At 41.1% G+C, this 24,448-nt stretch overlaps 1 protein-coding gene across 1 annotated transcript in view; it reads right to left on the bottom strand.

Annotated features, from left to right (window-relative positions):
• Positions 1-8,973: 8,973 nt before the first annotated feature.
• Positions 8,974-24,448, bottom strand: part of LOC139209966 (arf-GAP with coiled-coil, ANK repeat and PH domain-containing protein 3-like) — a 62,471-nt gene continuing 46,996 nt past the window's right edge. Inside the window, exons 11-25 of the mRNA XM_070839904.1 lie at positions 24,069-24,181; positions 23,053-23,104; positions 22,599-22,699; positions 22,295-22,406; positions 21,678-21,886; positions 19,629-19,698; positions 19,317-19,411; positions 18,991-19,208; positions 18,308-18,397; positions 17,980-18,069; positions 17,580-17,806; positions 17,266-17,375; positions 16,099-16,209; positions 15,934-15,995; positions 8,974-9,937 (exon numbers count right to left, since the gene is read on the bottom strand). Coding sequence (XP_070696005.1) covers positions 9,831-9,937; positions 15,934-15,995; positions 16,099-16,209; positions 17,266-17,375; positions 17,580-17,806; positions 17,980-18,069; positions 18,308-18,397; positions 18,991-19,208; positions 19,317-19,411; positions 19,629-19,698; positions 21,678-21,886; positions 22,295-22,406; positions 22,599-22,699; positions 23,053-23,104; positions 24,069-24,181 — 1,767 coding nt within the window. The 3' untranslated portion in view covers positions 8,974-9,830. The remainder of the gene's footprint in view (positions 9,938-15,933; positions 15,996-16,098; positions 16,210-17,265; positions 17,376-17,579; positions 17,807-17,979; positions 18,070-18,307; positions 18,398-18,990; positions 19,209-19,316; positions 19,412-19,628; positions 19,699-21,677; positions 21,887-22,294; positions 22,407-22,598; positions 22,700-23,052; positions 23,105-24,068; positions 24,182-24,448) is intronic.

Genomic DNA, 24,448 nt, shown 5'->3' with positions numbered 1-24,448 from the left:
GCTGCAGTGAAAACTGAAATAGATGGTATTTAAAGGGAAACGATTTCAATTGTCTTTATATCAGTACAATGTTGGACATATATGCAAATGAATGATGTTTAAATTTCATCTTCCTGGAGCTCCTAAACTAAAAAAGTTCTCTTTGAGCTCCCTGCCCTCAGCGTCCTCTTGGTGAGGTGAAATCCGACTGACATTTGCCTGCTCAGTGGCTGCTTTTCAATTGAATTACTTGACAGTTAAATAACAGTAGGCCTGATAATTTCTTTGTAAAGTTGAATTGAACAACAGCCATAAAACACCATAAAACATCAAATATCTGCCAGATAACGTGTTTCCCATCAGCTCTTGGTGAGGAGGAAAGCTAAACATTGTATATTTGACTAAACTATCAACTTTGTAATGCTACAAAGCTGATTGTGTTTACTCTAAACTATGAAGGTTCAGTCTCACAGCGCTCAGCCATTAGAGCTTGTAGCTCTCATCTGGCAGATGGTTCAGGAAGTTTGTGAGCAGCTATTTTCAGCCATAAATCTCTGATGAATAATCCACTGTGTGTAACCAGCTCAGCAGCAAACATAGTGGAGCACTTTAGCAGCCAAAGAGATTTTCTCAAGAGGTTGTAGTAAAAAAAACACAAATGACACACACAATGACTTAACTCACATTAAGCAGGTAGCCAAATTATTTTCCCAACACACCTTTGTAAAGTGATGGCCAAAGATTACAGCTTGTAACATTACCACCAAGTGGTCAATAATCAATTATGTCTACAGTATTGGAGGTAAAAGTGTTGTGTCTGGCTTGTTTTGAACAGTCGTGAGAATAAATCGCTTATTCTACTTTTTCAAGCTACATTAACATGATCTGCTTGCTGCCATTTTAGCTTCAGCATTTGGCTAGTTTGACATCTATAGTAAATGTTTAGACTCGTTAAGGTGTGCAGGCTGCAGGCTGCAGGCTGCAGGCTGCGGCACAATTTATTTAAAAGTTTGCAAATAAACAGAATTGATGGATATATTGTGTTTTTTTAATTTCCATATTTTCTTTTAGTTTTGCGTATTTTTGCGGCAGAAGAATTTCTTTCATTCTTGGGTCAAATGAGTGAGTTTGTTTGATTAATAACAATCATCATAACAATATTAAAAGAAAACAACTGGTGATGCTGCAGAGTCAGAACCGGGATGCTGGCGTTCCATTCTCTCTGCTTCCTGATTGAGTTGAACTGAGAATCTGCAGGCTGACAGAATTCTGTCTTCATTTCTGAACCAACCTTCAGAGAGGTAAGACCACTTTTCACCGTCTAAAGCTACTCTTTACTTGGCTTGTTTTGTGTTGGAGAGAGAGTGCGTGTATTTTACCTACATTATTCTGTGAAGTACGTTGCTGTCTTTAGTGGTTACACTCCAAAAATCATAAGGTATAGCTGAACATATGTTGCTGTGATCACAGGATACAAATACTCTTTTTTTTTTCTAGCACAACTCAAATTTTAAGTTGTAAACTTTGCTGCTTAAGTTGTAAAACTGCTTTACTTGTTTCCTAAAGTGCAGTTGCACACAATGGGCTGCATTTGGAGTGTTTCTCTGCACTAAAAGCAATTTCATACTGTATTGACTGAAGAGTTTGCAGTCCTTGCACATCTTTTACAGATTTAAGGTTTAAGTATTATAACCAGATTTCATAGCAGTGGAAGTTCAGTATCATCCGTTGTATTGACTGCACTAGTTGCAACAATACTATGTTTATGAATATGATTTAAGATGTGTAATAAATCAGGTACACTTGTAAATCTGGAGTACTTGATTTCAATTTCTCAGCATCCTGCAGCAGTGATATTTCTGGTAGAACTTTATTGGACTAAAAAGTGTAATTAAGAGCAGAGAGATGCTGATCGGTTCATTTTAGTTCAGTTTGTGAAAGTTTAGTGAAGAAAGAATTTTCAACTTGAAAAAAAACAGTCTGACTGTCAGTGAACTGATTGTTGTGTACCTCTGTGTCTGCAGTACAACCACGTCAGAACGCGAACTGAACTTTGAGAAAATACTTTGATCCAAGACTAAAGTCAAGTCCTTTACAAGGCCTCAGTCTCCTGAAGACACAGGCTCTTCCTTCTCCGGACAGAAGTCCAAACGAAGGTGTGATAGCCCTTCGTCTTCTGAAGACAACCAGCCTTCTACCAACATGAAGGCGGCCGGAAGTGGGAGGACGGAGGAACCCTCTTTACCTGGAGAGGTCCTCTCCTCCACATCCTTGGAGCTGGAACTGCCTCACGCTCTAGCAGATGTTGACTCTTGTGGGGAGGAGGAGTCACAGCAGAGTGACAGTGACAGAGCTCACTCTCCTTCTCTTCTGGACGAGGATGATGATGATGATGGGACAGAGACGAGGAGCCCTGCCGGACTGACTGTCCAGAAGTGGTCCTACAGAAAGGAGGAGATAAATGAAGAGAGAGAAAAACAAGAGTTGCTGGAAAGAGAGAGGGAGAAGTGGGAAAAGATAGAGAGAGAAATGCAGGATAAGGAGGTGAAGAAAAGGCAGAGGTACGAGAGAAAGGAAAAAGAAAGACGGGAGAAGGAGGAGAAGGAGAGAGTGAAAAGAGAGGAAAAGGAAATCCAGAGGAGGGAGGACAAGGAGAGAGAACAAAAGGAGAGGGAGGAGGAGGAGAAGCGTAAGAGGGAGAAGAAGGAGAGAGACAAACAAGTGTGGAAGGAGATAGAGGAATTTGAGAGGGAGAAGAAGGAGAGAAATCGACAGTGGAAGGAGGAGAGGAAGAGAGAAAAATCTCAGGAGAAGGAGAGAGAAAAAAGGGAGGAGGAGAGAGAAAAGGGGGAGAAGAAGGAGAGACAAAGACAGGAGAAGGAGGAGAGAGAGAGAGAAAAAAGGGAAGAGAAGGAAATCCAGAGGAGAGAGGAGAAGGAGAGAGAACAACAAGAGAGGGAAGAGAAGGAGAGAGACAAACAAGTGTTGAAGGAGATAGAGGGATTTGAGAGGGAGAAGAAGGAGAGGGAAAGACAGAAGAAGGAGGACAGGAAGAGAAAAAAATGGGAGAAGAGGGAGAGAGAAAAAAAGGAGAAGGAGGAGAAAGAGAGAGAAAAATGGAAGGAGCAAGAGAGACAAAGACAGGAGAGGGAGGAGAAGGAGAGAGAAAAAAGGGAGAAGAAGGAAATCCAGAGGAGGGAGAAGATGGAGAGAGAACAACAGGAGAGGGAGGAGAAGGAGAAGCATAAGAGGGAGAAGAAGGAGAGAGAACAACAGGAGAGGGAGGTGAAGGAGAAGCACGAGAGGGAGAAGAAGGAGAGAGACAAACAAGTGCGTAAGGAGATAGAGGAATTTGAGAGGGAGAAGAAGGAGAGGGACAGACAAGAGAAGGAGGAGAGGAAGAGAGAAAAATGGCAGGAGAAGGAAAGAGAAAAAAAGGAGAAGGAGGAGAAGGAGAGAGAAAAAAGGGAGGAGGAGGAGAGACAAAAACAGGAGAGGGAGGAGAGAGAGAGAAAAAAAAGAGAGGAGAAGGAAATCCAGAGGAGGGAGAAGAGGGAGAAAGAACGACAGGAGAGGGAGGAGGAGGAGAAGCATAAGAGGGAGGAGAAGGAGAGAGACGAACAAGTGATGAAGGAGAAAGAGAAATTTGAGAGGGAGAAGAAGGAGAAAGATCGACAGATGAAAGAGGAGAAGAAGAGAGAAAAAGTTAAGGAGAAGGAGAGAGAAAAAAGGGAGAAGAAGAGAGAAAAAGTTGAGGAGAAGGAGAGACAAAGACAGGAGAAGGAGGAGAAAGAGAGAGAGAAAAGGGAAGAGAAGGACATCCAGAGGAGGGAGAAGAAGGAAAGAGAACAAAAGGAGAGGGAGGAGAAGGAGAGAGACAAACAAGTGTTGAAGGAGATAGAGGGATTTGAGAGGGAGAAGAAGCAGAGAGATCAACAGTGCAAGGAGGAGAGGAAGAGAGAAAAATGGGAGAAGAGGGAGAGAGAACGGCAGGAGAGGGAGGAGAAGGAGAAGCATAAGAGGGAGAAGAAGGAAAGAGAAAGACAAGAGAAGGAGGAAGAGAAAAAGACGCAAAAGAGGGAGAAGGAGGAGACAGAGAGTGTTGGCCTGGCAACCAGATTCAAAAGGTGGTGTGCGGGCGGAGCGAGGGTCTCAGTGGTGAATGAAGTGAACAGAACCCACGAGAGCGAGTGGACGACGGCACTCAACGGTAAGAAAGTCACTTTTCATCCTTTCACATAAAGTCTGACAGAAGAATACATTTCCTCCAATAAGCACACAGTCGCCTTCACCTGTTTGAATATTTGGTATTTTCCTTTAAATATTGATTCACATTAAGTTACATGACGAGTGTCAACTGTTCAAAATCTCATGAAGCTTTTAACATTTTGGGAAATACTCTTCTTCTCTTTCTCTGCCAAGACTTAGATTTTAAGATGGATATGTTCTCTCATATCTGTGCATTAAAGGACGGGTTCACAAATACATGCATTTACTCAAGTATTGTCGGTGCAGTTTACTTTGGTATTTCTGTTTCGTGTGACTCCACTTTAATTCAGAGGCAAAAATTGCCATTCTGCAGCTTTAGTTACAAGTTACTTTGCAGATTCAGTTTATCAAATGCAATAAAATACAAAAAAATGTGATGTATTATTATACATGAAGCTACCAAGAATATGTCTAGTTAATAGTTAATAGAAAATAGTTAAAACTGCCCCCAAACTACCAGCTGGAACATTACTGTAATGAAAACACTGAAGTTAAAAAGGGATTTCTTTGCTGCAGTACGAACAGGAGAATCAGTGACAGTAAACATGTGTGTGTGTGAGTTTAAGTCCTTATAAAGTATGAACCTGTATTTCTATTTAGTCTGAATCTGGGAGGCTCTGAACTCCAGACTTAACCTCTCATATATTGTTAGTTTCAGGACACACGGGTCAGCAGAAGAAGTCAGCTGTGAAATACGTGGCATGAGAAGTGGCTAGAAGACCAGAAAAGGCTGAGGAGAGAGAGAGAGAGGAAAAACGATACGTGGAGAGAGACAACAGGGAGAGACAAAGTGAGGCAGAGGGAGAGGCCGCAAATTAAGAACTGCCCGTAAGTCAGTATCCACCGGGGCAAGAAATGTGTTTAAGATCAGGCATCAGCTTCCAGACTGAGACAGCAGGCCCTTTAACTGTGAGTAAACGGAAGTAAAGCAAAAGAAAGGAATCAGAAAGACCATTGCAACCACCAAAAAGTAACTAAACAACCACTTGATATCCCTTAATCTAAATGTATTTAATCTAGGCAAGGCTAATCTAATCTAGCCTGCCCTAACCCCTAACCCCTAACCCCTAACCCCTAACCCCTAACCATACCTAAATGAATTGGGAGCAATGCAAGCCAGACAGTCGTGGTAGTAGTAGTAAGTAGTAAGCAGAGGTTGTAGTATCTACTGTGTAGTGTTACTGCAGGATTGTAATACAGAACACACAGTGTATCACGATGATAGCAAATACAACCGACACATCACTGGTGAAGGCAGCGAGCCGTAGTCCTGCATGTGAGTCTCTTGCTGGCATTTCGCTTCATTCGTCCTCTTTACGAGTCCAGGTCTGAATCCAACCTACATTTCATCAGTGGCCAGAGGCGGCTGGAGTTCTGGTGAAGTGAGTGTTTAGAAATAGCTGTACACAGCTGTTTCTGACACACAACCCTGAAGGAAGTGAAGGAGACGAGTCAGGAAGGATCCAGAGTCCCAAAAGTATTATTTCTGCACCAGTCAGGCTAGACACATTCATACTGTCCGAAACACTGCACTGTTGTTGATAAGTTCACATTTGGGTCATATCATACACTCACACGTAATATGAATGGTGTGTGAATTTGTGAATGTAAATGTAGTGTAGCCCAAAAGGGCGTTACAAGTGCATTTACCATTCACTAGTTTTGGAAATGGTGCAGTGTTGAGGACGTAGTTTGTGCTTTGCCTGACTGGTGCATGTATTGATACTGGGACTGGGAGAGACACCCTGACATTGATCTCTAATTCACTTTCTTCAGGGTTTGATGAAAAACACTGATAATGACTGGACCTGAAAGAGTGAACATCACAGTAGCAAGTTAATCTGCTATTCACTGAGGACATTTGAAGAATGAAATAATGTCAGTAAAGGGTAAAAATAGTCAACATGCATATTCATCCTATTGGGCTTAACCCGCTGCCTCCTAACTAGTCTTATGTGTCTTTGCATCAATCTGTATCTACTTCCTCCATCATCCATCCACTACTATTACTACTACTACCACTACTGCTGGTGATGCAAGTATAGAACATTTAGCCCATTTAGACCATTATATAGACCATTATAAAAAATAATCACAGTATATCAATATGTATAATTTGCCCACCTCGCCTCACTTTGCCACGAGCTCTCCTGCCTCCTTGAACTCCTCCTCCTCAGCAGACTTTGCAGCCACACAGCTCGCAGCCCTCCTGTGCTATATAACAACTTCTCTGTGCAAAACCCTGCACTCAGTCATCTGTGCAATAAAAGTCCAGTTTCATTGCATTGATTGGTATTTAAGAATGCTTATTGTCGTAGACTTTCTCATGTAGGTTAAGAAGTTAGTAATATCACAGCTAACTCCTGGTCTCATACAGATGGGGGACTAATTAAGACCAAATATATGAGTGGAGAAACATCATGTGTACAGAATAGGAAGAGTCACTGAGTGATCTGATGGGTATGAAAACAATGTGAACGGTATGATTAGGTAGCAATACTACAAAGTAAAAGCACAGTATTACAAGTAAAAGTACAGAGGGTTGATCAGAAAAACAGTAAATGTACTCTTTATTATAAATTAACATGTAAGCAGCATTTTAATATTATAGCTGTCAAGGTGGATCTAATTTCTCATGTAGTTTAATCTAACTATGCATCCTGATAAGTCATAAGTCATACCTGAGTACAGTACTTGAGTAAATGTGCATACACACTTTACCACCACTGACTAAAAGGAAGGAGAAGAAGACAGAGATGAGGAAGAAACACAAGAAGAAGAAATGAATCCGGTGATTTCAGCCTAAACTGATCCAGCTGCAGCAGTTTCCTGAATATTAAAGTCTACAGGACCTGTTTCTTAAACTTGTTCACTTATCAAGTCCCTCCATGTTACCCTGACAAGCTAAAATTAGACCTAAGAGCCTCTTCATACCTGGAAGTGACATTCACAAGACATCCAGGTTGTGTAGCCATCCACTATCAACTTCTATATTTGACTTTTATCACATTACTGGATATAAAGGGCTCTGTTTTGTTGGAGAGAGGAGCCCAGTGCATCATGGGGAGTCCCCCGGCAGTCTAAGCCTATAGCAGCATAACTAGGGGCTGGTCTAAAGCCTGGTCCAGCCCTAAACTATAAGCTTTATCAAGAAGGAAGGTTTTTAGCCTACTCTTAAATGTAGAGAGGGTGTCTGCCCCCCGAACCCAAACTGGGTTTGCTTCTCTGATGTTCTTAGTGCTGGTAAGGTTTGTGTTCTGTAGAAAGCTATGGAAGAGCAAGTAACAGTATTTTGTAAATGAAGTGCTGTTTGTGTTGCTGCGTTGGTCAACTGGCTTGTCTTGAGACGTCATAGTGTGAAACATAGCACTTCCTGTCGCCACCAGGTGGCGCTATGACTGTAGATGGATATTGACATGTAGACGTCTTCAGGGCGGGACTTTTATCAAACATGACAAGTTTGGTGCTGATTGGATCATGTAGAGTCTATTTATTAACAACTTCCTGTTTCATGGCGAGACACTGAACTTTGACACCGCTTGGTGCTCGGGCCCTAATTAGCATGTGGATGTCTGCAGGCCGCAAATAATGCATCATCAAGGCGTTTGATGAAACCTAAAAAGGTAAAGAGTTTAGCATCATCAAGGTGATTAGATTACACCAACCAAACTTAAGATGGATCCGCTTCCCTTTACGATCCTGTAAATGTCCTGAAAATTGACTTGAAATTCAAAATGGCTGACTTCCTGCTGGTTATAGGGTGTGGCTGGACATTGCATACATGCGTACCAAATTTAGTACATCTAGGTGAAACTTGACTTCACTTGGGGAGAATGATCATTTCTTGCTGTACAACAGGGCCTTCACACCAAATAAAGACAAAACATCAACCATAGGGGCCGTTTTCCTAAAGAGTAGATTCACTTCTGTGCCTTCACTAAAGCAAGTCTTTAAGAGCAGGACTTTAACTTGTAATGCAGATTTTTACAGTGGAGTATTGGTACTTTTACTCAAGTAAAGCATCTGAGGACTTGGGATGTATTTCAAACTGTCAGCAATAATAACATCAGGGTTTAACAGTTAAGTTCATTAAGATAATCCCAAGTACTGCAACATCAGCAGTACTAAATCCCAAGAATGGATAGCAGTCATTATTTTAAGAAATTCCTCTAATAATGCCAAAGTCAACACAGGACAAAAAAAGCCGTTTTGTGGGCTGTATTGTTTCATTTGTTATATTTAAAGTCACTCATCTGATTTTTGAATTTGATTTCAAATGGTCTTTAACTGGTAAATGATAAATGGTCTGCATTCATATAGCGCCAGTCCACCTGCTTCATCCTTTTTACTGTCTCACGGCTGCAGTATTGTATGAATCCTTCTTCAGCCGTCATTTCTAACATGAATGATGATGAAAAATAAAAGATGTCATGCCAACTTAGTCACCCAGCACACATGAAGAGAGTGTTTTAATGATGTGATGTTATAAATGCCCCAGAAAGCCAAGCAAGTAGAAAAGAAAAGAAGGGTGTAAAGATAACCCCACTCTAAAACAGAAGAGCAACCAGTCTTATTCTTTTCATGCAGAATGTCAGGTTTTTTTTTTTAATCATGAATCTTGCACTTCAGCACCAGAGGGCGCTGTTATTTCAGCTACATGGAGATGTGGTGCTTTTTCGATACAGAGCAGTCCAGTAAAAACTTCACAGAGATTTCTTACTGCATGTGTGTAAACACTGACAATGTTTATTTCCATCCATCTTTCATCAGTATTCCCGTTCACTTCACATATATTAGCCATTTTGCTTCTCCAGCATGCACACAGTAACACAGGCACTGCATCTCATAGTGGTGCTGCAAAGTACATTTTACACAAAATATTGCAAAGACTAGACCAGCATAGTCCATGCAAAAATACCACATCTCTTAACAAAATAAACTCAATCAAGAGAAATAAACACTGCGACTTCAAGATGTTGGACTGTTGATGATGTTAACTAATGATATGATGCCCTCTATCCGTACAATATAGCTGAGTTCAAGTTACAGTATGAAATATAGTGGGGAGTAAATGCATGCATTACAGATTTAAAAAAAATGTATTCATGTAAAGTATGAATGAAAATCCTTCAATGAATCAGACGTTTTGATCTGAATAATGACTTATCAAAAAAGAAAAAAAACAAAACAAGTGCTTGGCATTTTATCTTCTAACACTGTACAAAAGCAAATGATGTATTTAAAAATGCATTCAAGAGGAAAAGACCAGCAGATCCTCATTTCAAAATAAAATGTTAATCTAAGAACAGCACAAGACTTCCTGCAGATCAAATGCAGCTATTTCAAACAATGAATGATAATCCCCAAATGGCCACGACGTCTTCACTTTAACCAACTATAAAGTGTATATTTTTCTCTCTGGAATAATTTATTATGATCTTTTTTTATGATCAGGTTCGACTTTAAGGCTCAGGCTCACGTGTCATGTTGAATGCAACCCCAATTGTGACTAAATGCCTCTGGAAAGTGGCTGTTGTACTTTTCAAGTATGTGATTTTGATCCTCTCCAAACAATTGGCCGACTACCTGAAGGAGTGTCGGAAGTGCACACTCCTTCGTTTCAGCTTCTCGGGGTTGTGTGATGCCATGTGGGAAAACTCTCGGAAGATGTCAAGGTATGTGGCGTCTCCTGGTGAAGAAAAACAAGGGAGAATAATGATGAAAATGATGTGTGCGCGCCATTTGAACACTTTACTTAAGAGAAAAAGTCAAAAAACAGTCAACACATCTTTTATGCTGAAGGTATGAATACGAGCAGTGACGAAAACAGAGAGCAGAGGAGCCCTGTGGAAGAAAAGGCCTCATGAATGGAAGGGCAAAAACAGGCGGAGGCACCATGAAGCTCCCCTCTTTCAACTCTTTAAATTCTGAGCCTTTGCTTTTCTTGTGGCCATGGTAACCGCTGAATCTACGGACATAACAAAAGCAGTTGAACTCTTTTGTGTCCCATGAGAGCTCCCAGGCTTGGCTAATTAAAAAGGGGAATGAACATTCCTGCCTTTCCCTGTTTATGTATGTGTGAGTGTGAGAAAGAGACGGAGGCCGAGAGATCACAGGGTACAAGCTTTAGAGGGACTATGGCTTCTTGGTAACTCTGTATTTTATCCCCACAACAAAAATATTTAGTTTACAACACATTATAATGCAGTCATGGGCAGATATAAGTGTGTTTATGATTTTTTTTGTTAACAACTGTAACATCTCTGTGAATCATCTGCAACAGATGGAAATTTACTACTACATTTATTGAAGTACTGTATGTATTTACTACCATTTTGAGGTAGTAATGAGGAGTATCTTCATCTTATGCTTCTTTCTACTACATTTCAGAAGAGAAATACTGGACTTTTTATGTTACTACAACTATCTGACACCTATAATAACTAATATAGGCATGCAAGTCACGATTATGTAATTTCATTGTCAATTAATTGTTTTGTCTTTAAAAAAGTCTGAAAATGATGCCCCAAAATATTCAGCTTAGCGTCACGTTTGACAAAGAAAAGCATACCATCTTTGCATTTAAGAAGTTGCATCCAGCAGATGTTTGAAATTTGCACTTAAGAGATTACTAAAATAATAATTCAGTTATCAAAATAGTTGTTAATTTTCTGTTGATTGATTCATCGATTTATGCTTGCAGTTCTAATTACGATGCAGAATTAACACATAAAACACATGATGCATCCATAAAGATGTTGTTGACAATCTTCTGTATTGATATTTTTGTTTACTTACGTAAAGTTTTGAATGCAGGACTTTTTGTGAAGGTTTTTACTTTGGCTCAGGTAAAATATGCATCTTCCAGCACTGCAGCTGTATGGATGACTGAATGATTTGCATTATAATAGAGCACAGCTGCAATCATATAAAATGTGCCTGTTATAGGAATATGAAGAATGGGTTACATATGTACACTGTTCGTGACATCATTATATTATTATTGTAGTATTTATCCATAAATAGGCTTTTTTCTTCCCTCAAGGCCTCCATCTGATGAAGGCTACGTGACGTAGCTGAAAGTCAGCTGAGGTCAACAAAAACCCTTCAAGTGCCACATCTTCATGAGGTTTAAACAGGCCTACGAATGGTCGGTTCATGTGTATCATCAGTTAATAAATGTTTACAACACACTTAGGATTTGTTTGTGTGTAATCATATCTCATTGAATATGACTGTAGCAATATCATATTGTGTTGTCAATCATGTATGAACTATTAATACACCAGTTATGGATGCTTCCCAGGAGCAGTTACACAAGGGGTATATTAGTAAACACTTCAAATGTACATATCTGCTTACAACTACATTATAGTATGTTGTAAACCATTCATTAGCATATATACTGTTTACAAATGCTAGACAGGAGGGTTAAAGTAAAGTTACACATAGTCATCTGAAGCTGAAACTCTTTTCATGCACTCATATTATAGTTTACACGCTAAATATATTATGATGTCATGCATGAAATGAGGAGCTTGTTAATGCTGTTAGATGCAGTAGAAGCACTTTGAAAAGAAGCAAAGGGAGAGGTTAGCTTTTAGTCACGTGTTCCATTTATTTTCAGTACCATTTTAGAAGACACTGGGAGGAGTTATTGAACAAAAGAAAAGAAAAAAAAAGGAGAGTCGAAACCAAACATAGGTAGTAGTGTTAATATGCACAGGTACTGTATATTCAGAGACACAAGTTCTCTCTTACAATATTCAAAGAAATCATACAGGTAACAGTCAGAGACAGAAAAAACACAAGAAAGTTAAAAATTGCATGTTAGAAGCAAGCAGTTAAAGTGTTAATAGTTTTTTATTTTATATACACAACAGTCAACTTGTTAACCTACTGACTGAGACACTGTAGACACATCGTACTGTACAACACGTAATCCTTCAATGGCTCAATGCAAATCATTGTTTGGTCAAGGATGACATCATTCATCTAGTAAAATCTATGTCCTGTCCACTTTTTGTAATGTTGGTGTGTAGCTGCCAGAGCTATCACACTCAGTACTGCACAGAGTAAGAAAAGGCTGGATTTAAGTGTTTTCAAAGTGCTTTGAGAAAACGAGTGGGCTGCCCTTCCTGTCGCCGCTGCGTCCATTAAAAACGTTTCACCGTTAAACCTGTATGAGGCTCTGCAAACTCAAGTAAGGGACTGTATGAACGTTATTTGAGGGGAGGATGGGGTCAGAAAGAGGAAAAGTTATTTTGAGGATAAAAGGAGGATGGTCTGAAATTTCTGTTTCAAAAAAAAAAAAGTCGATGAACTGAAATGGAATTTTGGCCTGACAATATCTGGTGTGAACGTGCCTTCGTTTTGTCATCTCATTTACTGTAAACAAAGATTCATCATAATAATGTCAGATCGGTGGTGAGAAAGTGTAAATGTGGACCTGGATAGTTAACAAGGGCTGAATATTGTCTCTCTAAAGAGCACACAACAGTCGCCTTCACATTGTTCTACATTATACAGAACAACATTAAAGGTAAGGTAAGGTGCTATAATGTAATGTATTTTCAGCACAATCAACACAGTGAAGGTCACCACCATTTGGCAGCACTCGGCTTCACTGTGTGGTCGGAAATGTGCTCTCTTGCACCTGTAACTACACCCAACAGTGATGTCACAGGGTCGTGGGATACACCTGTACGTCACTGCGGCAAGGTGAGAAGTTAAACCACTGAAGGTCAGCAGAAACTAGACTTTAAGTTGGCGTTAAGTTACTCTTTAGGCCTGAAAGCAGGAATGACTTAAGAATCTAGGGGGAAGGGTTTTGCAATTTCAAAATAAAAATATTAAAAACCATAGGTGGAGTCTGTTGCTTTTTTTCCATACAGTCCCTTATGAGAAAAAAACAGTCCCTTTAGATCCATAGCATGAGAAAGGAAACGGTAAAACACTTGCTGGCTCTCTGAAAAACTGTCAGCAGTGGCTCTCAACCTGGGGCCTTAAGCGTGTTCGAGGGGTCCCCGGAAAAATGGGAAATATTCTAATTTCACTACTATTTCATGCCTGCTCACTAAGAGGATGTATAAGAATGACTGCTGTGTTCAAAGGTTTCACACTCTTCACTGTTAATTTGCCAACCTACATTATACACAGTTATGGAATAACTTAATCTGATCTCACATCTTATCTGATGCCATGTGATCAGTTTGGTGGTCCAGGATGACAAATAGGCTGAGAACCGCTGGCCCATAAGCATCTGTCAAAGACAAGTAGCATCTTTGGGAAAACAGTTTTTCATGCGAGGCTGTTCAATGCTTTAACCAACAGCTGTGTCCAGCACTTTCTGGATCACTTCCATTTACCACCGAGCCACCAAAGGAGCCAAATAACAAGTACTCGTCGGAGTAAACACCATTTCAGAGCACAATCGGGGTCATTAAACACAGCTTTGGGGAGCGGCCAGGCTGCCATGTTCAATGTCGTCGAGCTTTTTGCACTAACATGATCCGGCCGATGGAAGACAACGGGAAAGGAGTGTTCAGTCTGTTTGCATCCAGTTCTGTCATGAATGTCATTTCATGCACTGTTGTAACATGGATATCAACGTTATTCAGCAATACTAAATGGCAAATATTCACATACACTGGGCACAGAAGTAAGCAAAAGCAGGAGGGAGTAGGAAGACCTGGGCAACGGCCACCCATGCACTATAAACAAAGAACAAATCTAATATAGGCCCAGTCGTGATTACCATAAACAGACATTTTAACATACAAATACTGTATATACAGTAATACATGTTAGTTCAGTGTGATTATCAAAAATGTCCACCTTCCAGAATTACCCCTGGTGTTTATATATTATGAAACTGTGGAGTATTGCCTCTCTTTCTCATAATGAGAATATAATACTGACGCTAAGTGTGTGAGTGCTCAGCAAAATAAAATCTAACAAAATATATCCAGCTTAAAAAAATACCATCTGCATTGTTGTTAAACATAATACAAAAAATACAGATTATCTGTACTGAAATAATCATTGCACTATTGCTCTGGACGTTCCGCCATAAATAAAAACAAAAGCCTTCGAATCTATTCGGACAAAAAAAAAAAAAAAAATGAAGGTACAACGACACGGGAAGCAAAAAAAACAAAATTCAAATCACTGTTGGTAAGAAAAAGTGCATAATTTCGCTTTTGATTGAAAATAAAAGCTTTACTCGATCAATCTCTTGATCAATGCAGAGAAATGATTCTTCTTCTCGTGATCATTTACTCTCAGACGCAGTTCTCGCAGCCTCTCAGTCAAACCTCACGACCAGAGCTCCACCAGCATCGTCTCACACAGATCCTCTGGTCATTAAAAAGTCAGCTCAGGTTTAACTGACCTCAAACAGACAAATGAATTATCTGCACCACCTGGTACCAGACAATCTGGCATTATTCCCTGACTCATCTGTGCTACAAACACAACACAGAGCTGCCAAGTGGGTTCCAGATACGTTTTTACCGATGCTGCATTCCCATCTCAAAATTTCCTTTTAACGACATCCTCAATGTCTCCCGGATGATGTAATGTCCCTTTAGGTTTATGCTATGACAGTTTTAATCATCTCTACTTTGATTTATTTTAAGGAGTGATGTTTAGTCTGCGCTTTTGGTATGGCAGGTGGCTCTAAACACTAAAACACCCATAAGCCTCGGCCACCGTCACCATAGAGAGGCACAAATCAGAGCAATAGCAAAACCAAAATAGAAATGCGCCATGGGAGTCGTACTTAACGTCTAACTTTTTAAAGAACTTTTTTTGTATCATAAACCTGATCTTTTAAAGCAGTTTTCAGCCTTTTGTACTGATGATTTAACCGAGAGAGTTTCATGCTGCTACAAGCCGTGCAAGTGCTCCAACTGGGAGTCACATAATGCTATATATGGGACAAATGAATGGGACTTCTGGAACATCTGGAAATAGGTCCCCCCACTGAGCACTACAGTAAAAACCAGTCACGTGACGAAATTATACGCAGGATTGTTGGGACAAATGATCTGTGGCAAGTCTTTGGATAAGAACACCCTGTAGCCTCTGAAACCTCCAAATAAAGGACAAAGTTGTTCCCAAGCACACTGCTGATGGCCTTATGGTCTAATGACTGCTTGACAATAACGCTGCTGCTGGATTATGTTTAAAAGAAGTGGCTAAAACCCTTCCCTGGCAGTGATTTCTCAGCTCTGCTTTGATTGGACTGACGAGCACCTGACTACGCTCATCTATGCAGAATTTTTGGCAAACAGTCGGGCGAAGTCCAGCGGTCAAATCTGACATCAATGGAGGAGGTTAACACTGAGTTATTGTGTGATCCTGAGCGAGGAGCTGGCGGCTGACCATGCTGGGGACTGGAACACTCAAATTATTCCGATATATCTGATGTAGAGCAGAAGTTAAATTGTTGGTGAAAAGTCCCTTTGAGAGAAAAAAAGTGGAGGAAACAAGCTCGAGGCGCGATATCCCCAACGTGTGGCTTCCTCTCAGTCAGTCATATGTTTACTGGCACCCCCTGCACTGGTTTTACACTGTAACCTGACTGGACCTGATTCTAGCACTCCGCTATATTGAGACAGATAAACTCCTGAATGCATTTCTTATACTGTTGCTCAGTGGGGCTGCTGATTGGGTATTGACCTGGCTGTCCAAAGGGTCCCTCGGACTCCCGCATCTCCTCATTCATCCGGGCCAAACGCAGCCTGATGGGACCAAGCAACAAAACGCAGAAGAGACCGTTAAAAATTCATCAAAGATGGAGAATGAATAAACTTTATGGAAAGTATTTACATAAAATGAACATACAGTGTGACTATATCTGCATTGGCTTGTTGCACAGCTATACTCAAAGGGTCATGCCCATCCTCGTCCTCGTCGTTCTGTGTAGCTCCCCTTTTTAGGAATAAACACACCTGCCTGAAAACACAAAGAGCAAAGGGAGATCAGCAAATCACTGCAAACACACATCCAATTAGATTTTAAAAGGTCTGTGCTACATTCGTCGAGCTCACTGACATGAAACAAATAACACAATCACTGGAATTCAAGGAGGCGCCTTCAGACAATGGGCTTTGTGCAAGAACATTTTCCTATTCTCTTCCCAAACATCTTAGTTTTTTCTGTGACGTTTGCTCGTTCCAATGTTCCAAACTCTCTATCAATTGGACATTGCTATACCCTGACAAATGTCACCTGTTCAGGAGGAGGCGCAGGTTAGTGACATTTGATCATTAGCATAATCGACGCCCCTGAAATTGGTGTTTTCCATGAGTGCGGGGGTTCACTTGGGCAGGCTGCGTGCTCCTGTGTGCTTTCCGTGCGTGTCCGCGGTGCACTGAGCGAATTTAGAAATCACTTGACCCAGAGCCCACAGCAAGTTAGCCCCTGTCTATGCACATTCATTTTCCTGTCTCCATCACTAGCAGCTTTCTCTTTGTTTGACTCGACTACACGAGGTCGCCGGAGGAACACCGCGGTTTGCTGCGGCATCTCGTTGGCTTGTTATAAGCTTTGAGGAGACTGTGTACTTTGTTTTTGAATGATTGTCATTGATTTAATGAGCACCAGCCTCAGGTAGACAGCCAGAAGCAGTGTTACCACGAGGTGAAGTGTCATGGGAACAAAGTAAAAAAAGAAAATGAAATTACAATAGTTTCATTTTTTTCCAATATGTTGTCCTGTTTGAAAAGACCTACAATAGTATAGTTTAGCAGTGTCAGAAGTCGTATTAAATGACATGAAATAATTAGAAAACAGGGAGTAAACGACAGCTGTCAATGATGACATAAGGACATAAAGAGGGAGTGCTTTGACATGAAGTTAGATGCTAAAAAAACTGTATTCATGAGGCACATTGTGACAATCCATGCCTAACAACACACCACGTCGTTTTGAAATGCAAATGTAAACGCGAGACACAAATGCTACAAATGCAGCCTGCAGTTAAGAGCTCATTTCTGCCTCCTGACTCACCCTGTGTGTCCCAGATACGTGGCATGATGCAGGGGCCCCCTCCCTCTTGCGTCTCTTTGGTTGACGTCAGCAGCGTTCTGGAGCAGGAACTCGCAGGCGATCAGTGAACCCTACAACAGGAGTAAAAGGGCCCACGGTGCCACAGGATACGTTAACAACTGTTTCCACAGGTTGACAAGTGACAAGGTTAACAAGACCTGAAAAGACTTACGAGTCTCTTTTTTTTTTGTTCTAAAACATTAACTGTGATGTAACCGTGACACAAATATGAAGCGTCCTATATGACTCTGAGACCACTCAGTCAACTGACTCACCCCTATCACAGCCTGTATGAGGGGCGTTTTTCCTTCATCCTCTTCGCTGACCAAATTGACATCCGCCCCGTGAGCTAGTGCTTCAGCCATGACGGGCAGGTTGCGGGCTTTTGAGGCTTTGTAGAGCAGCGCTCCGGGATGAAGGTCCCTCACGTCCTCCGGGTCTGACGTCTCTGGCTCAGCCTCCAGCTCAGCTTCACCGCTCGAGTCCTCCGACACCTCACACTCTGAGGACAGGGTAAGGGGGCACTCATGTAACAGCAACACAGGATACAGAGGGTACAGGACAACTATAACTGTAGCTGCAGGTCTCTGTGCCTTTCACTATGTACCATTTTGTGCCCACAGCATATACGGCACATAAGGGACCATCTGTCACACATTCCTCCACTTGACTCACCCTCTGTGACGCTGTCCACCACTGCGCCAAACACCAGGATGTCTGTGCTGCCATCTGTGCTGCCTCCCAACCCGCTGTCGCTGCTTAAGCCTGCCGGACCAGGAGACGCCAGAAAAATGGACACATTAGTTACCGCTGTCTCTTTCTGGCTGATCAGTATTGTTTAAAAAGAGCAAAATCAAGCGCAAAGAGGAAACACAAGATCCATGCATCTGATCCGCAGTCTGAGTAAGAGGCTGCAGTTAAAGGCTTGAGTGTCTCACAGTGGCCTGGGTGTAGTAAATAGCAGGTTCTTTGCAACAGAATATATAAATAGAGAGTCGCTTACTTCGAGGCCCGGATCCCGTGTCGAAGTAGGAGAAGAGAGAGTCCAGCTCATCAGGACAAAACAGGGAGTCTCGTCTGAACTTAGCAGCAGCTGTGAGACAAACACAGGAGAGGGTAACCAGTGAGAACACCAAAGAATATGTCTTTTGTCTAATGTAATGATAATAATATCATACAGGTTTAACCCCAGTTTGTGCCTCTCATGTCTTAACATGTCATTCAAGTCACAGCACTGAGCACAACCCTTATTGCTGAGGGCATTCAACATGATTCCAAAAGACTCCTTTGACCATCATTTTAAAAATAGTGTTAAATATAAACACTATGTTTCATTTTTAGATAAAAATATGAAATATTGGGAAGTAACATCAATATACAGTTTCTTTCTTAAGGTCTGACAATGTGGGCCCCAATTCAGGCTAACTTGAGAGAACTGCACTCCCCAAAGATCATAATGTCGCTAAAAAATTCAGTACACAACTTTTCAGACTATATTTGTTCACATTTTGCCAAACTATTTTAAATCAGCAAGTAGCAGTTTCTGTTTGCATTTCACCCATGAATGTACAGACGACCATCGACCATCACTGGAGGAATCTCAGGCAAGTTCGGGATTATAAGGAGAATCTTTTTTTTAAGATTTAAAACAGACTTTTAAGTCCAGACAGAGATCGATTGAAGTACCTGAGGAGAGGGTAGAAGGGGAGATGCTTCCGGGGTCTTGTCTATATCTTCGCCGTGTTTTAGGTACCGTGGTGGCACTGTTGTGTCTCCGACACTTCTTCACGCTCCACCGCCGCTCCGACTTCCTCTCTCCATTGATGAATATCTCAGTGGAGCCCAGCTTCTTCAGGAATTTCTTCTCGACGTACTTCGCCTTAATCCAAGCCTCCTTCTCCTGCCTGCAAAGGACCATACAGCAGATAGCAGACATATAGTTTTAAAAAGGTACCAGATTTAATGCATTAGATAATATTTTTATAGCTTGGCTGGATTTTATGAATTCCTACCTTGAACTGGACGGTAAAGGTTTCTTTAGACCTTGTTCTTGGTATGAGCCTTCATAGATGTGGTTGATGACACTGTTTCCAAGCTCACACATTAACTACAAAACAAAGACAAGAGACATGACTTTAATGTTCTCCACACTAAGACGGAGGGTGAGGTGAGAGGATTGTTACCACTCTTATATCCATCATGGCTGTAGCTTCATATTCAAATAAGCTTATTTCCCAAACTGTAGAATTATTCCTTTAATGCAACAATATCAATGGCCTCATTCTTGTCCTCATTACCCAGGATGCTGCTGAGACAAACTGTACCTTTAATAATTCTGGTTCCCATGAGTCCAGTGTGAGTGAGCGCACCTTCGAACAGTGAACTCCGAGACTCCTGCAACAAAACCATAATGTTAAGTTAAATAATATGGTGTCTTAATGTTCTGTAGCCAAGTGTAAGTGAACAAATGTAATTTGTTATGACTAATAAGGCAACAGATGGCGGTCAGCACAAGGAAATCAGAGTAGTTTATATTCTTTTAATATGGAAGCAGAAGAATGAATAATACACTATAGCGCTGTGTAAGGTGACCTGGTCTGAATAGCTCCAAGGATCTAAAATCACACAATGTTATCCTGGGGGAAATGAGAGAAGCTGCTCCTAATGTCATGCAAATCACCAAGTTCTCCCAAGAAGCTGTCTGGTATCCAGGCAACAGCGGCACACCAGAAAGAAAAAAAAAACCCCACAGATACTGTGTTTCTCCCCTTCATCACCCTGCATTGTAACAAGGAGGCCATGTCTGATCTCACCGTGAGAGGACGAGCACCAAAAAGGGAACATGAATATTCAACAGGTGGGAACACACACGGGGATGGGGTTTGTGATTGCATAAGCAGTAATAATTGCAAATTAAAAATAACAAACACAACTACTCAGGGGATTTTTTTTTTTCCCACCAGGAGACTGAAAACTAACCTCAATGACGCAACGCTGTGATGTAACAGAACACAGCGCGTTGTACTGATCTGGATGATGAGGGGATGTGTTTATCTGCAGCGCGATACCTTCATTCAGCAGCATTACATCATTTTCACCAGGATCTGACAGTGAATTAAACGACTGAATGGCTCCTTCACTGTGCGAGTGTCACAGCTCTGCAGCCGTCTTTATCTTCTCACTTCCCTCCCTCAATGAAAACTCTCAATCAAAGCCTGATCCAATAAGCAACATGCTGCGCTTTAATCCATTCGCCGGCATGTGTGGCAGACTGTCTCAGTGCCGTTAACATCACAGCGTAAGGCCAAAGTAACAGACAGTTGGCAGCACTAGTGTGGTGGCAACTGTGGCACCACCACACTGGTGGTAGAAGAAGCATCCAGATCTTTTACTTTAAGTCCCCCCTCCATTTAAAAAAGTGTTTTGCTTGTTGTTACTTAACGACAGAATAAGGGATTTGTGCTCTTGAATCAAGAAAAATGTTACCTCATTGCAGAAAATTCATAAAACCAGTTGACTTCTATCAAACACGCTCTGTATAATGTCTGTCACTGGGGTCTCTCATTCAAAACAATAACCAAAGACGTAGTTTGATCTGATCTCCTTGGTAATCATGTTCATGGATGAGTTAATGTATTAAAGTTTCATTCACATTACGTCATTTCATTCTCATAATATAGCCTTAAGTAACAGTAGCTAACATAATGTGAAATCGCTAATTACTAATCGTCATCCATCAGGAGTGGCTAGTTAGCGAGTTCACTGACTTCCTTCCTGACTCTCTGATGCATCATACGGTGTTTCCTGGAAGTTCTAGCGACTGGAGGGGATAAGGGGGATATGACGCCACTGAGAGGCAACCAAACGAAACTCACTCTAACCTTGAATAAAATTACAAATTTCTCTGGGTTTTGAGCTTTGTTAGAAACATTTGTAATCTAAGCACACAACTCAGCAAATTTTAGAACATAAGTGCAGTTGTTTTTTTTAAATGCAGAAATGAAACGTTACATATTATACTTCTACAAGACACTGATATTGTCTCACCACACTGGCAGAGTTTTTACTTGTTTTGTGAAAGTCAGACTTAAACGACTCAAATTACTTGGTAAAATGAAGATTTCTTTGGGTGTGCAGTGTGTAAAATGTTAATCTATAAAGTAATTTCAGCAATCAGATAAATGTGGTGGAGAAGAAAATGGAAAAAACACCAGTCATGTACAAGAACCTCAAAACTGAACATCAGTGCAGTAAAGAGTTCTTCGTTGTATTCCATCACTGGCAAATGGTTTGGCTCATTCACCACAGTCAAGATTCCTGTTTGAGTCTTTTTAGATAAATCTGAAAGATACAAATGATTTTCTGGACTCTACCTGTGGATGCCGGAGCACTCGATACACAGCAGGATGCCCAGGTTGATTGAGGCCCAGCGAGGGTCGGCCTGGCCACAGTCACAGCACTGCTCGTTCCCCGGCAGACACTGGATCCGCTGCAGGATGGTCTCCCCTCGCGCACTGCGCTCCCTCGGCTCGCTGGCTGAATCGATGCTGCTGGTGGACGGAGAGGCCGTTCTGTCCAGATGCTGAAAATAAAACACACAAAAAAAGCCGTTCATTAGGATGACAAGATGCCACATCACAACTAAGCTAAGCGTCTGTAGGTTTTTATTTACTGCACAGACACAGAGTGGTGTCAAACTCTCAACAAGAAAGCAAATAAATGTACTTCCCAAAATGCCAAATTGTTCCTTTAATGTTAAACAAATTTTAACCAGGTATTTTGATTTAAAAACAATGCAATATATTTCATAAGCTGATTATGTATTTTAGGTGTAAAATGTTAAATCTGCAAAATAACTAGGAAATACTCTAATAAAGTACAAGTACCTCATGATTATATATAAGCACAGCACTTAAGTAAATGTACTTTACTTTCCACATCAGCACGATACTATAAAATGTCACGTTTTACGCCCAGACCGGTGATTTACCTCTATATAGTAGGTGTCAGGACTCTCTCTGTATGCTGAGGCAATGCTAGCTTGAACTGCCTGAATCCACGCTTGTCTTAGCTTCTCGGACTCAGCCTGAAGCATGCAGCTCCTGCAAAACAACCAAAGTAGTGTCATTAAAAACTCCTCATGTCCCTTCTGCACAGATCGGCATATTCTAGTGCGACATGCTAAACGAACACGGCATCAAGAGTTAAATAAGGTATCTGCAGAGCATGAATGTCTGAACCAAATCGCATGGTCATCCATCGAACACAGGATGTCTTGAAGTTAGTTTTCTTACTTGGAGGGGGAGACGACCTCAAAGCAGAACCTCCTCTCGATGTCCTCACATGGTTTGACAGAGCACAGCCGGAGGTCTTCCACCACCACCGTCAGAGAATCCTGCAAACACACAAACAGCTTCTTTTTTTTCTCTGCTTATCAACACAAATATGAAAACAGCTGCTCCTCCGCGATAAGACGTTTGTCCTGGCAGTTGGCAACCTCAGAGTACCTGTGACCATTAGATATTTACACACGCTGATGTCAAGCAGAGAATTGAATATGACCTGAAAACCACTCAGACATCAGCAGAGATCTCTCGACTCTGAAGCATGCGGCGCTCGGTGAGTGATGATGGATGTCAGTGGAGATCACCGTAACGATGAAAAACATTCAAAGTCCCTGCACTTAACCTCTTAGAGCCCACTTTACCCCCGGGGAAACGCTGATAGCTCAAAGATATATGGACTTGCCTTGAGCTTCTTCTGATAGACCAGCTGGCTGTTCTGTATGGAGAACCACCGTCTAAAGAGAGAGAGAGAGAGAGACAGAGAGGAGGGAGAGATAAATAAAGCTTACTTTCAGATGGCTATCCTTTCAATGCGAAAGACTAAGAGCGCAAAGGTGACCCACTGTGCACAGCAGTGATCAAGGGCGGGTAAAAGCATAAAGTTAAATGGGTTTTACTCCTTGAAACGCAATATTGTGATCCTGTGAGATAAATTTATTAGACTGCTTCATATCACAACCTCACCAATCTCCCAAACCTGCCACTGACAGACGGACAGATATAGGCTGAAACTGAAATTGAGGAAATAACATGCTCAGTAAACATTTGGTAAAAGTATACTATACATTTTTAGTATTAGATCGATACTAGATATATGTTATAGAACTGTATTGTTAGGATAATGTTGGCAGTGAGATAGCTTTCTGCTGTAAATTAAGCCCTGTTTTTTTCAAGCTTATATTTTTTAACATTTTGACAAAGTATCACTTGATTACTTTGATACTCAAGAAAACGTAAAAACATGGTGATTCTCAGGCAAGTTCTGGAATGACAAGGACAATCTTTTTTCTATGATTTCTGAAAACGAATTACGGACGTTTCTGCACGATGGTCATAGGAGATAATGATATTGTCGGGAGGTGAAAGTCTCACTGAATCTAAGAATATGTGTAGTGTGTCTTTGTGTTCAGATTCTACTGAGTTATGGCTCAAAGAAGAAGTACCATTTTAGATTACCTCCAACTGTTCAAGAGTAGCAATACTCAGATTTAATCAAACATAAAATATGAACAGACCCAGAAAACAAAATAAGATAAACAGCATATAATACATTTTGTATTGTGTGCAAATTAATACACTTCTCCTTTTTTCAAAGTCTATATAATTCAATACAAGTTTTGTGGAAATGCTACAGTGTTAACCATAAATTCACTGTGAGTACTAATGGGATAAATTACAGGTGTTTGTCATCTTAGTTACCTGTTCCAGGTCTTAAAGGCATTGCTGGCCCTCTTGAACAAGTAGCCCTCCATCACCACACCATTAGGAGCATCCAAGTTGAATTCCACTTTAGTGTCGTCATATGAGAAGTCCTGACAGAGGAGAAAAAGCAAAACACAAGAACCAAAAAATTAATCCTGGCTGTCATAGAAAAGGTTAAGACACCAGGTGATCGCTGGCAGGATGTTTTGTTTGAATCTTTTCATTGTCAAACAGGAAACAAAACACTTGTCCATCCTTTGTTGCGAAGAGGTTGCATGTGTGCTGTTCCTGGACTACCAGTAGCATTCAGTGTGCACTGCACTGTACGTACATACATACAGTGAGCCAACCAAATCATCAGACATGGTGAGATCATG

The sequence above is a fragment of the Pempheris klunzingeri genome, chromosome 11 (genome assembly GCF_042242105.1).
Source record: "Pempheris klunzingeri isolate RE-2024b chromosome 11, fPemKlu1.hap1, whole genome shotgun sequence".
NCBI lineage: Eukaryota > Metazoa > Chordata > Actinopteri > Acropomatiformes > Pempheridae > Pempheris > Pempheris klunzingeri.
The sequence above is the reverse complement of the archived record's forward strand: the minus strand, read 5'-3'. Positions and strand labels throughout refer to the sequence as shown.